Source organism: Girardinichthys multiradiatus, chromosome 14, assembly GCF_021462225.1.
Source record: "Girardinichthys multiradiatus isolate DD_20200921_A chromosome 14, DD_fGirMul_XY1, whole genome shotgun sequence".
NCBI classification, from domain to species: domain Eukaryota; kingdom Metazoa; phylum Chordata; class Actinopteri; order Cyprinodontiformes; family Goodeidae; genus Girardinichthys; species Girardinichthys multiradiatus.
In genome coordinates this window covers 44582288-44594602 of record NC_061807.1, presented here as the reverse complement: position 1 = coordinate 44594602, position 12315 = coordinate 44582288, and the positions used below count along the sequence as shown (strand labels likewise).

At 38.4% G+C, this 12315-nt stretch overlaps 1 protein-coding gene across 5 annotated transcripts in view; it reads right to left on the bottom strand.

Annotated features, from left to right (window-relative positions):
• Positions 1-506: 506 nt before the first annotated feature.
• The window catches only part of ehbp1l1a (EH domain binding protein 1-like 1a), a 70294-nt gene continuing 58485 nt past the window's right edge, over positions 507-12315 (bottom strand). For all 5 annotated transcript variants that reach the window (XM_047385920.1, XM_047385921.1, XM_047385922.1 and 2 more), the window contains 10 exons: positions 6507-6673; positions 6374-6422; positions 5734-6255; positions 5610-5643; positions 5473-5516; positions 5208-5319; positions 3349-3448; positions 2658-2731; positions 2375-2489; positions 507-1520 (listed from right to left, as the gene is read on the bottom strand). In XM_047385920.1, the coding sequence (XP_047241876.1) occupies positions 1427-1520; positions 2375-2489; positions 2658-2731; positions 3349-3448; positions 5208-5319; positions 5473-5516; positions 5610-5643; positions 5734-6255; positions 6374-6422; positions 6507-6673 (1311 nt within the window). In that variant the 3' untranslated portion in view covers positions 507-1426. The remainder of the gene's footprint in view (positions 1521-2374; positions 2490-2657; positions 2732-3348; positions 3449-5207; positions 5320-5472; positions 5517-5609; positions 5644-5733; positions 6256-6373; positions 6423-6506; positions 6674-12315) is intronic.

The window sequence follows — 12315 nt, the reverse complement described above, 5'->3', positions numbered from 1 at the left end:
CCTTCTGGAGCTGTTCGAGATGTGCTAGCTCCATGCTAATCAAATCAGTTTCTCACCAGTTTATGGTCTGCAAGTACACCCAAGTGCTTCCAGGTTAGTCCACATGGAAAGGTTAGTTTGCCAGTAGGTGAACATTCAAAACTATTTACCAATATTTTCACCTGGGCATTACCAGGTTGCTAGTTCAGCTTAAAGGACAAAATTGACAAGGTTATTCATCTAAAGCTAGAAAATATTTTAAGCAGTTAATCAGGAGGTTAATGTTGCTCCTGCCAAATAGAATACACAGTATCATGGGGCAACACAAACTTAACTAAACCGGTGACATCCATCCATTTCTATACTCGTTTAATCCTTGTAGGGTCAGTAAAATGAATACCCAGTGTGGCAAGAAGCAGTATTTAAACATATTGAATTAGAACCAACTGGACCAAAAATGATTCGTCCCTAAGCTTTTTAACAGTGACAACAGTGTAACTACAGTGGTGTTAAAAAAGCAGACGTGAAAGCATTCAGATGTTTTGTATTTCCAAACTTGTTCAATAGTGCAAATGTGACAATAAATTCTCAAAAACAAACCTCTAAGAACAATCGTTTAAACAAACTAGAACTAGTTCCATATCATAAAGACTGTGAATACATTAAGTATTAAATGCATCTGGTTCAGAAATGGTACATTCATTTTTTAAGCTTTAACACAAAGTAACTTGTTTTCAGAGCAAACACAAAAAGCAACTTTGAAACAATAAAAGGGGAAATTCAGTTTTTGCCAAAGTAAATATTGGGCTCAAGACTTGAGACATTTTTATGGGTTTTACATTTCTATTTTTTTAGAAATAACAAACATCGGGGTTACCTTTCACTTCAGTAACTTCAGCAGTTAAAATAAATTAAAAGTTATCTCTAAAAATGTGTTTAAAATATATCTGAGCAGTTCTTTCTCTCTGGCTTCCAGTCATGTTTTTTCATTCCTTATCTTCCAACAATTTCATCGAACATAGCCCAGTTCAATTTAAATGAAACCACTGTGGGGAAGTGAGCTGTAGTTTTTTCTTGTTTAGACTATTTTTTACATCTTGCAGCTTGTTCTGTAATAAGATAAAAGCATCCGTGAAGATAAACAGTGTTTAAAGAATGTGGCTTTTTACTCCGGAAGTCAACAGTTTTGAATCAACGTAATTAGCTTGATTTTTTTTCTTCAGAGCTAAACTCTTGTTCTGGAATATCTTGGAACATGCACAGTGACTTCATATATTTTTAGTGTGCTGTCTTGCTTAAGCAACACAACTGAATCGGTAGTTTTGACTTAAGAGTAGTAATTTACCACAGCTAACTGAAAGATGACATAACACCACTGCTTCATTCTTGATTTTTGCTTGAACTGTTCTTTTTCTGAAATATGGCTCAGTTTCCTGGGAGCGGTTTGTCACTGCATGACACACTTTTCTTTCTGCTCTTTAGCATACTTCCTTCTTCGCTGCTCAAGGCCACGGTTCAGATGCTCGTCTTCTTCCAGAGCTCTGAAAATAAGAACAGAGATGAATTACATGTTTACCTAATCACCTCTCTCTGGTTTATTTAACTTGGTTTGTTTTCTGGCACAGAGTTGGCTTTTAGGCCCAGTCCATACATTTCCAACATGACCGCGGTTGGGGCCTTGACAGGGCCATTCCAGAAGCTCGAAGACCAGTTTTGATGTGAGTTTGGGATCATTGTCTTATTGGAACACCCAGTTGTGCCCAAGTTTTAACCATCCAGCTGTTAATAGAAGGTGAGGTTGAATTTGAAGATGGTCCTCCTTATTCATTTTTCCACCCACTTTGTGCAATACACCAGGACTACTGGCAGCCAAACAGCCCTTAAGCATGATGCTACCATCACCATGCTTGGGAGTTGCTACAGGTTTCTTAGATAGAGCCTCACCTCGACTCCTCAAAACATACAGTCTTTGCAAAACAGCTCGGTACCTTAGTTTTTGTCTTTTCCGACTATAAAACCTTTCTGTTGAAGACATTTGGCTTGTCCATGTCTAAAAGATGTGGCCTCATAGATAATAACAGTTTCTGTAGCTGTGAAAATGGGAAGAAAATGAGTCCTAGTTCTAAGGCCTCCTTACTGGAGAAGTTCCCGCAGTTCTCATGGATCCCTTAGAACTCTTTGAAAGACCTCCACTGTGACACACCTGCATATTATTTTCATTTGTTTAAAGTTGGAAGAATGTTGTTTTCAGTATATCTCTTGAGAAGATGTGCACCAATTTTGTCAAGAATAAATCACAGTGTCATAATCGCTTCATAAGAAGAGGTCCAAAACATCTGGTTCCAACTTCAGAGTATTATGCAATGGTAACACAGCATAAGTGGATTTGTCTTACCCTCTTTCTTTGGCATCCATATTGTGAACCAGCTCATCTCTCTGGTTGACCAGAGACACAAGCTCCTGAAGCAGAAGCTGCTCTCTGTGTTTGTGGGCCCGGTTCTTCGGGTACTCTGGAGAGCAAATCATTAGAGGTTTACTGTTTCTGAAAACCAACGATCAAAAGCGAAACTCAGCAAACATATGCAGCTACAACCAGTCCTCACACAGGACTCCGTGTTTGTCTACTGCTGACTGATACACAGTATCTAAAAAAAATTTTGTTAGATAGGAAGGTGTACCTTCAATTGTCATCATGTCTCGAAGCTCTTTGGTTAACAGCTCAAATCTCCTTTCCAAGTCTTGTTCTTCCAGCCTGATGAAAATAAGGCATGGTTTACAAGATGAAAAACTGCAATGTCCTTTTTTTATTTCGTGGCACTAGTGACCTTTATTTCACAGACATAAATTGGGTAGAGACAGGAGGGGAGAAGACATGCAGCAAAGGTCCCAGGTTCGGGAATCGAACCCTGGACGGCTGCATCGAGGATTAAAAGTCTCTGTATATGGTGCACCTGCTTTACTTCTACAGTATGCACTGCACCCCAGAACTACCATGTTGTTTTAACATGGAAAAATACATATATCATAGGAGCTTGATAAGACACTATTTTATTACAGTTACTGTCTGTGGTATTAACCCAGCTTCATAAAGAGAACAACCTCTGAGGTATTTAGGATTTTTTTCCATAAATAGCAATAAAAGGACATATGAATTTCTACAAATCCAATATCATTAAAACACAATTACATTTTGATATTTAAAACAGACTATATACAGTAATTTACTCAATCAGGAAAGATCATGAGATGTACACTTGAGTGTTGCTAAGAGGATTTTATGGGGGATTGTTTTGTCATTTAAGTATACCGCCCTAAAACTGAACATTTCTTAAAAGGCTTGTTTGAAGGTTCCTAAAGAAGACGTCTTACAGCAGCTGCAGATGGTCCTGCCTTCGGATTAAAGCATTCTTCTTGTTAACCAGATTAAACCATTCTTGAATCAGTCTCTCCTCTTCCACCTTGTCACTGCCTGCAGAAACCAAAGCGTTACTGTTACATACTCTCTCACATTCCTTATTATAATATAATATACTTTTAGAAAAATGTGATGCCCTGTCTCTTCATGTATCATACTTAATTCAGCTACATTTTAGGGTTTTCCAGCATCAACAGTTTGTTTAAGGTGGGCCACATTATTTCCTTTAAGATCTTCTGCTTGACAGCAGGATTTCTGATCCCATAAATTACAAGAAGATATTAGATAGTTCCTAAAGCAGCTCCAGACCAACACACCCCCACCACTAAGTCTTATTGTCAGTATGATGCTCTATTTCTGCAATGCTGTTATTGTTATGCCAGATGTAACAGGACAGACAACTCACAAAAAGTTTCAATTCAGTCCCGTCTGTCCACATAATGTTTTCCAAGAACTAATGGGGATCATTAAGTGTTTTTTGGCAAACTAAACTCTCCTATGGACATCATTTTTGCACATTTGTGTCTATTTCTTATTGCTAAATTACAAACAAGTGCCGCCTGCAGGGCTTTAGATGTCGTTCTAGGTTCTTTTGTGACTTCTTGGTTGAGTTATAAACAAACTCTTGAAGAGGTTTTGGTAGGCTGGCCACTCCTAAGAACCTTCACCACTGTTATACGTTTTCTCCTTTGTGCGATCTTTTAGCCTACGTCATGCCGGTTCTTTAACATACAGATTCAAACTGAACTAGGATATCACTGCATCTTTATAATAGTTATTGGTGTTTCAGATTTATTCTTATTCCCTTTTCCTATTTTTTTCCTAGTTTATTAGTTTTCCTTATTCTTTTCTTTTTTACCTGGTAGTTTAGTTAAATGTTACTGGCCTAGTTAAAATGGTTGTTGACTGAGTTATTTTAACTGGAAAATAATTTTGTTAATAAATTCTTGTATTTTGGAGAGAAGTTGTTTATGTTTATTCTGTATATGTGTGCTGGACTTGCTGTTTGACAAATTCACTTCATCTATTGTTCTATAATACCACACCTCACCAGCCAGGTATTCATAAAATAATAACTGACAGAGTCAGAGAGATGTTCGGTTATTAAATCCTGATAATCATGTGGTGCCAAACCAAACTTATTGTTGCACAACATATATAATCACAGTCCATTTCTCCAGGTCATCCCCTCGATCAAGATAACTGGCCGGAATGACAATATTATCCCATTCAAGGTGTAAAAGTTGTTCCCACATGTTTTTTACCAGGATGTTCCCTGCAATAGACAGTTTGATTACGTGTAAAAAATGCTGTCCTGGAAGTTGCCAACAAAATTCACACAATGCCTTTTGGGATTAAGGAAAAAAGTGGATAAAGAGGAAAAAAAATGTGTTGAGTTGATGAAAAGTTTACAAGTTAAGCCACTACAAACGGCTTCCCAGGATGCATGTATGCTTGCCTTTAACAAACCTTTGTTGGATTGTCCCAGAAATGTTATCTGCTGCATGTTTAAAATTATGTGATAAATGTAGTAATAAACTTTTTATTTGGACCTTTGACTGAAATTGCTAGAGTAAATGTGAAATGCCTTCAGTTAAGCTGTCTGCAGAATAATGATACAATCTGAAAGGGCTTTATAGGTGTAAACCATTTACCTTTAAGCCCTCTTTCATCTCTAGGGTTTTACCTCAGCAATTACCAGGTTCTTAAAATGAAAATATAACCTTAAGTGTAGAAAACCACACACCACATGTTTCATGTAAAGAAGAACTGAACTTGATCTTAATGCATTTACCATCATGGCATACTGTACCTGTTTCCATTAACTCTCTGAGTTTCCGCTCCACCGCACCTGCTCTGTTGTCAATGTGGTTTTGTTCTGCTTCTAACGCTTCCATCTGATGTAGCACATACTGGTTTGTGTCCTAGATATTTTGAGATTAACAAAAATCTATTCATTTGTTTCTAACGATACACAATTGACTAAAAACTAATAAATTAAGAAAGCAGAAAAATGTTTTCTTCAGTCTTTATAAAATCAATTATCAGTTCCACAAAACACCTTTATGCCAACTCACCTGGCCTTCTGGTCTCTCTTCTTCAACTACACACTCTGCTCTTTCTGCAAAATGTAAATGCAGAAAAAATAATAAATAAAATCATCTACAATGCATATTGTAACTGCAAATCTGAAACAAACAAAAAAACATTCTACCAGTTTCTGCATTCCTCTCTTGCTCTGAACCAGCCTGGAGAGATAGAAACAAGATCCTTGAATTTTAGCTTTGAGTAAATGACGAAGAAGAGAACAAACAACAATAGTGAAAGAGGCATCCTACCACTGATGTATCGCCATCATCAATTGACCCACTCTTCTTTTGTGATCTACGCTTCTTGACTAAATCAGCGTCTCTGACACGGGAGAAGCCTGACTTGGATAGGATATGAGACCTTGGTGGTGCCACAGGACATTGAGAGCTGGTGGCTCCCACTGTCCCAGGAGTCTGCAACCGTTTGGATCCAACAGGTGGAGCCATGTCATTACTGGTTTTGGTGTCATCCTCTAAAGGGCTTCCACTCCCAATAATCTCAAGACTTAGACCCTTTTCCTGGAGTTTCTGGGCGCAGTAGCGAACAGTTGCCTCTGGGTCCTCTTTGACCTCCTGGTTCCCTGATACTGCATAACTGGACTCACTGCTGTTTTTATCTATATGAAGCACACTGAGCTCCTGGCCTGTGAAATGGGTTCGTATTTGGTTGAGGTAGGTCATAATAATAAGACGGTCAGGTACCGCGAGCATGACCATGTCTGAAGGCTCTATCAGTCTGGAAATCCCAAGTTCAGCAAAACCATCAAAAGCCTGAAATGTGTGACGACAGATAAGATGGTTGGAGTTTTACTAGAATTATTATAAGATCTGACCAAATAACAATCAATTCTAGTATGGAAAACTAATAACAAGATAAAATGTCCTTAACCTTTTTGTTGTTGTTCTTGATGTCGCATGGATTCAGCATTTGAAAATTTCTAGAAAATGACAAATGAACAGAGGAATCTTGTACAGCAATTTGTATGTAGTAAAGAGTATTTTGTATGGCATGTGTTTCTTACATTTTTCCTGGGTGGAAGTGATGCAGGATAGCACAAAATGCCAGGCCATTTCTCCAAGAAGTGCTGAAGTTGGTGATCTTTACTCCCTTGTGACCCTGGGTTACATCCTGACACCATTCCAGGAGAGACTGACTGGAGGTCACTAAGGTGGGACTAGCCACAGTGTTCTACAACATATAAAATAAAACATAGATTCAACACTGCACAGACCTGAAACTATCAAGCTTAATATTAAAGACCATTGCTACTTTGTACAGCACACCACTGCAGTGGGGAGCTGCCAGGTAACGTTTGACCATCAAAAGTAAATGACATGTATCTATTCCAATTTTCTTTATCATCTTCAAGTACTTTCCTTTATAACAAATAATAATAACAACTATATTACTATATAACTGAGTTAGATATTAACTATAACATCTAACTCAGCAGCTGATTTTCCATCCAATCAAAATCTTTCCAGCACGGTTGCAACATCAAGATGTGAACAAATCAATGCATCACTGTCTCTTTACAGTCATACAGGACAATGTTTGAGGAAATAAATGAAAATCTATATCAAATGACGGTGCTATAAATTTATTACATGTTTTTGTTAAGAGGATGGGCTTTGTCATCCTGTCTGCTGTTTGACCACTATTCACTCACTAACCATTCTCATTTTTACTGAAAAACGTGGATGATGAATGTTTCTAAGATTGCTGGGAGTCTCGTAGCTACCGTGTTCATAATGACAGTTGCCCTTGACAGTAAGAACAATGTTATTGCTAATATCTGAACTGAACTTGGACTATAAAACAAAGTCTTTTGGAAGACCTCCTCACCGCTTGACAGCAGACTCAACTGAAGCACACTGCCTTATTGTTAGCTTTTTTGGGTTTGGATGGTAACTGGTAAACTGTACATTTTGAAAGTTTTTATGAAAGTCCCTGACTGCCTTAGCATTTTCATCAGGTCATCTGGGAGCAAACATTTATCTGACATTGTTACCAAGCAAAAAACTAATTTGAAATGGTCTTTAAAAAAAGGCAAGCAGTTGTTAGCTCAGTGCCACCCATAAATGACTCTAAGCTGCAGAGGTGTGGACCCGAGTCATGTGACTTAAGAGTCAAGACTCAAGTCACAAATTGATTTACATTAACTCAGTTTGATAAAATCACAAAAGTCTTTGCAGTTGACTTGGAATTTCACACCAATGACTTGTGTCTTAATCTGGACTTGTCTTGAAAATACTAAACACCAAACATAAATTGTGCAACAATGAAACCGCACCTGGCATACAACAATGGAATGGTGCCTCGAGTGCAAACCAGCCCGTTACACGCCTCCAGCTGTTTGCCAACATTTCCCCCTTCTGTTGCTGCAGCATGAACTCTGAATTCCCCGTGTTGTTTACCTGCTTTCCTTCTGCTTCCTATGAAGACAGCAAAGAAGCCTGCAGGGATGGAGACGGGCTGTCATCCAGCGCTATTAGGGAGGTTTGTGCAAAGTTGGAAAAATAGTAAAGATTTGTGGCACGATCCTTAATTGCAAATCTAGAGACAATGACAGTGTGCAGAGTGTTGGCAGCGGTTGCGTCAGAATTTTAAACAGAAGGCCTAAACATCTTGTTGGATAACGGGTCCTGCTCAAAATCCCTTAAAATTGAATTTTTCTAACAACTTCTAACAACTTCGTCATTTAAGATTAAGGACTTTATTATATTAGAAATACTGTGATCTTCAGCATCGGGCTGGTTGGGGTGGTAGTGTGAATCAAATTATATGAATTTTCTTTTCAACAGGAAAACATTTTTCCAAACATTTTCAAGTTATATTAACTGTTTAAAAATACATTAGCATTTTTGACTATACTACAGTGCTTTGAAAAAGCGTTTGCCCCCTCACAAATTTCTTCTGTACTGATGGCTGGATATTCTCCTGCAGGATTATCTGGTAGCGAGGAAAAATCATGATTCCATCAATTATGGCAATTCTTCTGGAGGAAGCAAAGCAGCCCCAAACCATCACACTACCACCACTATGTTTGACTGTCAGTATGATGGTCTGTTTCAGAAATGCTGAGTTAGTTTTAGGTCAGATGTAACATGATACAAACCTTCCTAAAAGTTCCACTCTGGTCTCGTCAGTCCACAAAATATTTCCCCAAAAGTCTAGAGGATCATCAAGATGTTTTTAGGTAAATGTCAAATGTTTCTCAAGGCTGAAGAGTGCACAATTTTCATCACGCTCAAATATAAGGCTACAACTCCTGCATTCGGCACCGTTAGCACAAACAAACACAAAAAGTACCAAAAATTGGTAGCATTGAGTACTGATACTGATTCCAAGGTACCGGGCATCGTACCGTATCATTTCAAATGTGAAAGGTGCCCATCCCTATTTTCTCATTATTAAACCCTGAATTCATACCTTAAGTCAGGAAAGTGGGGTCTGCAGAGCTTTAGATGTTGTTCTGGGTTGTTTTGTGACCTTCTGTTTAAACCGCTGTTGTCCTCTTAGAGTAATTTAGGTTGACCAACCTCTCCAGTTTTCACCAGTTGTGGATTATGGTTTTAACCACCCAGTCTTAAAAATGGCATTGTAACCTTTTCAATTATGATGAATGTCAATGACTTTCTAGGAGACTCCTCCTTCTAATCTTTGGGGTTATAAAAAATCTGATTATATTTTTCCAGTTGAATTCTCTCCAAACTTTGAGGCAAGTGGCTGTACACTGCGTTTTACAGATTTTAAACAATTCTTCCTCACTTATATGTTCCTGCAATTCCTTTTCCCATTTTTCTTTAATATATACAGTAGATGTTTCCCTGCCTCCCATCAACCCCAGTACTGAAATAACTCTACATTTCTTCCCCTCATAAGCCTTCTGAAATATTCCAATTATTGTACTTATTTTAGTTTTTGCCTCTTTCTCATAGTAGTCTCTTATCTGTAAATATCAATATTGATCATGATCACCCAGTCCAAATTTTGTCTTCAAGTTCTCAAAACTCAGCAGCCTATCTTGTTCTAGCATTTTGCATGTCGCTGTAATCCCCTTATCTGCCCAATGCTTGAACCCTTTATCATAAACCCCTGGTCTAAACCTTGGGTCCAAACCAGCTCAGACTCTTCGTTTCTTTCTCTGATCTAATCTCTAAAACTGTCAACTACTATGTTCCATATTTCAATTGTATTCCTGGTTATTAAATCTAGCTCATTACTTAGTTTGCCAAATAAGCCTTTACGTGCAACTAGATTTCTGATTTCCATTCCTTTTCTACCTATTTCCATATTTTTCCATCTTGAAACATAATCATCATTGCACCAATACACCAGGGGTCTAATTTGTGCGGCCCAGAAGTATTCCTTGAGGCCCGGAAAGCCCAGCCCTCCTCTGTCCTTTGGAAGCTGAAGTGTTTTATATCTGACCCTAGGTTTCTTCCCATTCCATATAAACCTTGATATCCATTTGTCCCATTCTACAAATTGCTTTTGTGCTACCATCAATGGTAAGGACTGGAACAAGTATAACAGTCGTGGTTAAATATTTATTTTAATTAAATCCACTCTTGAACTGAGATCTAGACCAACATCCATCCATCTCACCAGGTCCTTCATAATATCTTGATTTATTTTTGGATAGTTTGCCTCATAGAGTTTACTTATTTCTTTGGTTATGTTTACCCCCAAGTACTTTATATATTTTCCATTCCACTTGAGTTTACCCTGTCCAGGGTGTACCCTGCCTCTCGCCCATAGACTGCTGGAGATAGGCACCAGCTTCCCCGCGACCCACTATGGAATAAGCGGTAGAAAATGACTGACTCACTGACTTGAGTTTATAGGTGTCCCTTATTTTCTGCTGTGGAGTGTAGTTTATTGCTAGAATCTGTGATTTTTCAACATTAATTTTGTATCCAGAGAATTTTCCATATTCCTCCAGAAGTCTCATTGTTTTCAAAAGGCTTTCATTCGGATGTTTTAAATAAATTTATATATTGTCTGCGAACAGCCCTATTTTATATTCTTCCCCTGTTCTTCCTGTTGTTTAATATTCCTTCATTTAATCTCCACAAAGTATTTTTTCTTTTACTGTTCAAGTAAATCTTAAGATAAATTGCACTGTGGTCTGAGACATCCGTTACTCCTATCCTACATTCTTTCACTCTATGTAGTTCTTTCTTATTCATTAGTATATAATCAATTCTGGAATAGACAGCATATGATATTGAATAGTGGGTGTAGTCCCGTTCTGAGGGGTGAAATTCTCTCCATACATCTAGTATAGCCATTTCTGACATCAAGGTGTTCATATATCTACTGATTTGTGTTTTACTCTTTTTATGTACTAGTTGTATCTGTCCTATGATTTAATACAACATTAAAATCTCCACCACATATTATTGTCCCTTCTGCTTCCAAATTAATAAGATCAAATATTTTCTCAAAAAGTTCCTTGTTGCTTTCTGGGAGGGCTTATACATTAAACAATGTTATTAACTGATTTTCCAATTTGCCCTTTATCAGTAGATATCTTCCTTCTTTGTCCTTAATTTCCTTGAACAATTCGAACTGAATATTATTCGAAATCAATGTCATAACTCCCCTTTTATGCTTCTGCTTTAATGAACTGGAGAAAGAATTTCTATACCCCAGTTTTTTGTACTTTTCATGTCCTTCTTTTGATAGATGCGTCTCCTGAAGGAGAATGATCTGCACTTTTTCTTTTCTGAATTTGGTCAAGACCTTATCTCTCTTCTTAATATTATTTAAACCGTTAACATTCAATGACACCATGGTTATATCATTAGCCATTACTTATCTATCTTAATTTGATTCACACCTTCTCCACCGAACAACAACCTATCAACAAAAATTAAATTAACAACAATTCTGAACTTCGAACTAAGAGTAGGCCAAATTCCATAGAGGCCCTGTCCCCCTGCTGGTAAGGGAGGGGGGTGACCTTTCATAAACAAAGGTTCCCCTCTAGTGGTTTTGGGAAAACCCATAATACGTTTTCCTGACCTGCTAGATAAGTCCAACAGTCACTTGTGTATTGATTCTCCCTGTCGAGTCTTGTCTAAACTTTAGAGAAGTCTGAAGACCCAACTGTCACCCCCTGTTTCCAAAGGGGGTAGGAAGGGTGATTACTTCCATCTGCCTTAATAGACTATTTACAGCTTCTTACACTTTTACCTCGAAAACGGTCAACTTTGGGGGCCGTCATCCATAGACCATTTATTCCCCAGTTACCTCGATGCCTTTAATGTCCTCATCTTTTAAATTCCTGCAGCTTTTCCTTCGCTCGGTTCCCTGCATTCCAGCCCGTGTCCTCTGAAGTGGTGGTCCTGCAGTCAGTTCTCCGTTCCTTCCCGATGCGCTGCCATGGTAGCGCCCTCTGGATTTTCTCCTCCAGTGGAGGTCCGGTGCCGCTTTTGTCCTGAACCTTCAGTCCTCGTCCCCTCATATCTTTTGCAGCCTCCTCCGCGCTGTTGTAAATCTTGGCGCCATCCAACCAGTGAATCCGTATCTTTATCATTGGCGTCTGGAAGCGGATTTTTTGTTCTTTCAGAGCCATTTTAATCTCGGAATAGGATTTTCGTTTTTCTATTACCTCGGTGGGGTAATCATGGTCAAAAAATATCCGTCTTCCCTCGACTTCGATTTTCTTTTTCCAAGCATTGGTCAGAATGTATTCTTTGGTTTCATATTTGAGAAAATTGACCACAATGGACCTCGGATTAGCACCCGGTGGTGGCTTCTTTCCGAGGCTACTATGAGCCCGTTAGATTTGCAGCTTAGTTCCGTCCGGTAGCACCAGC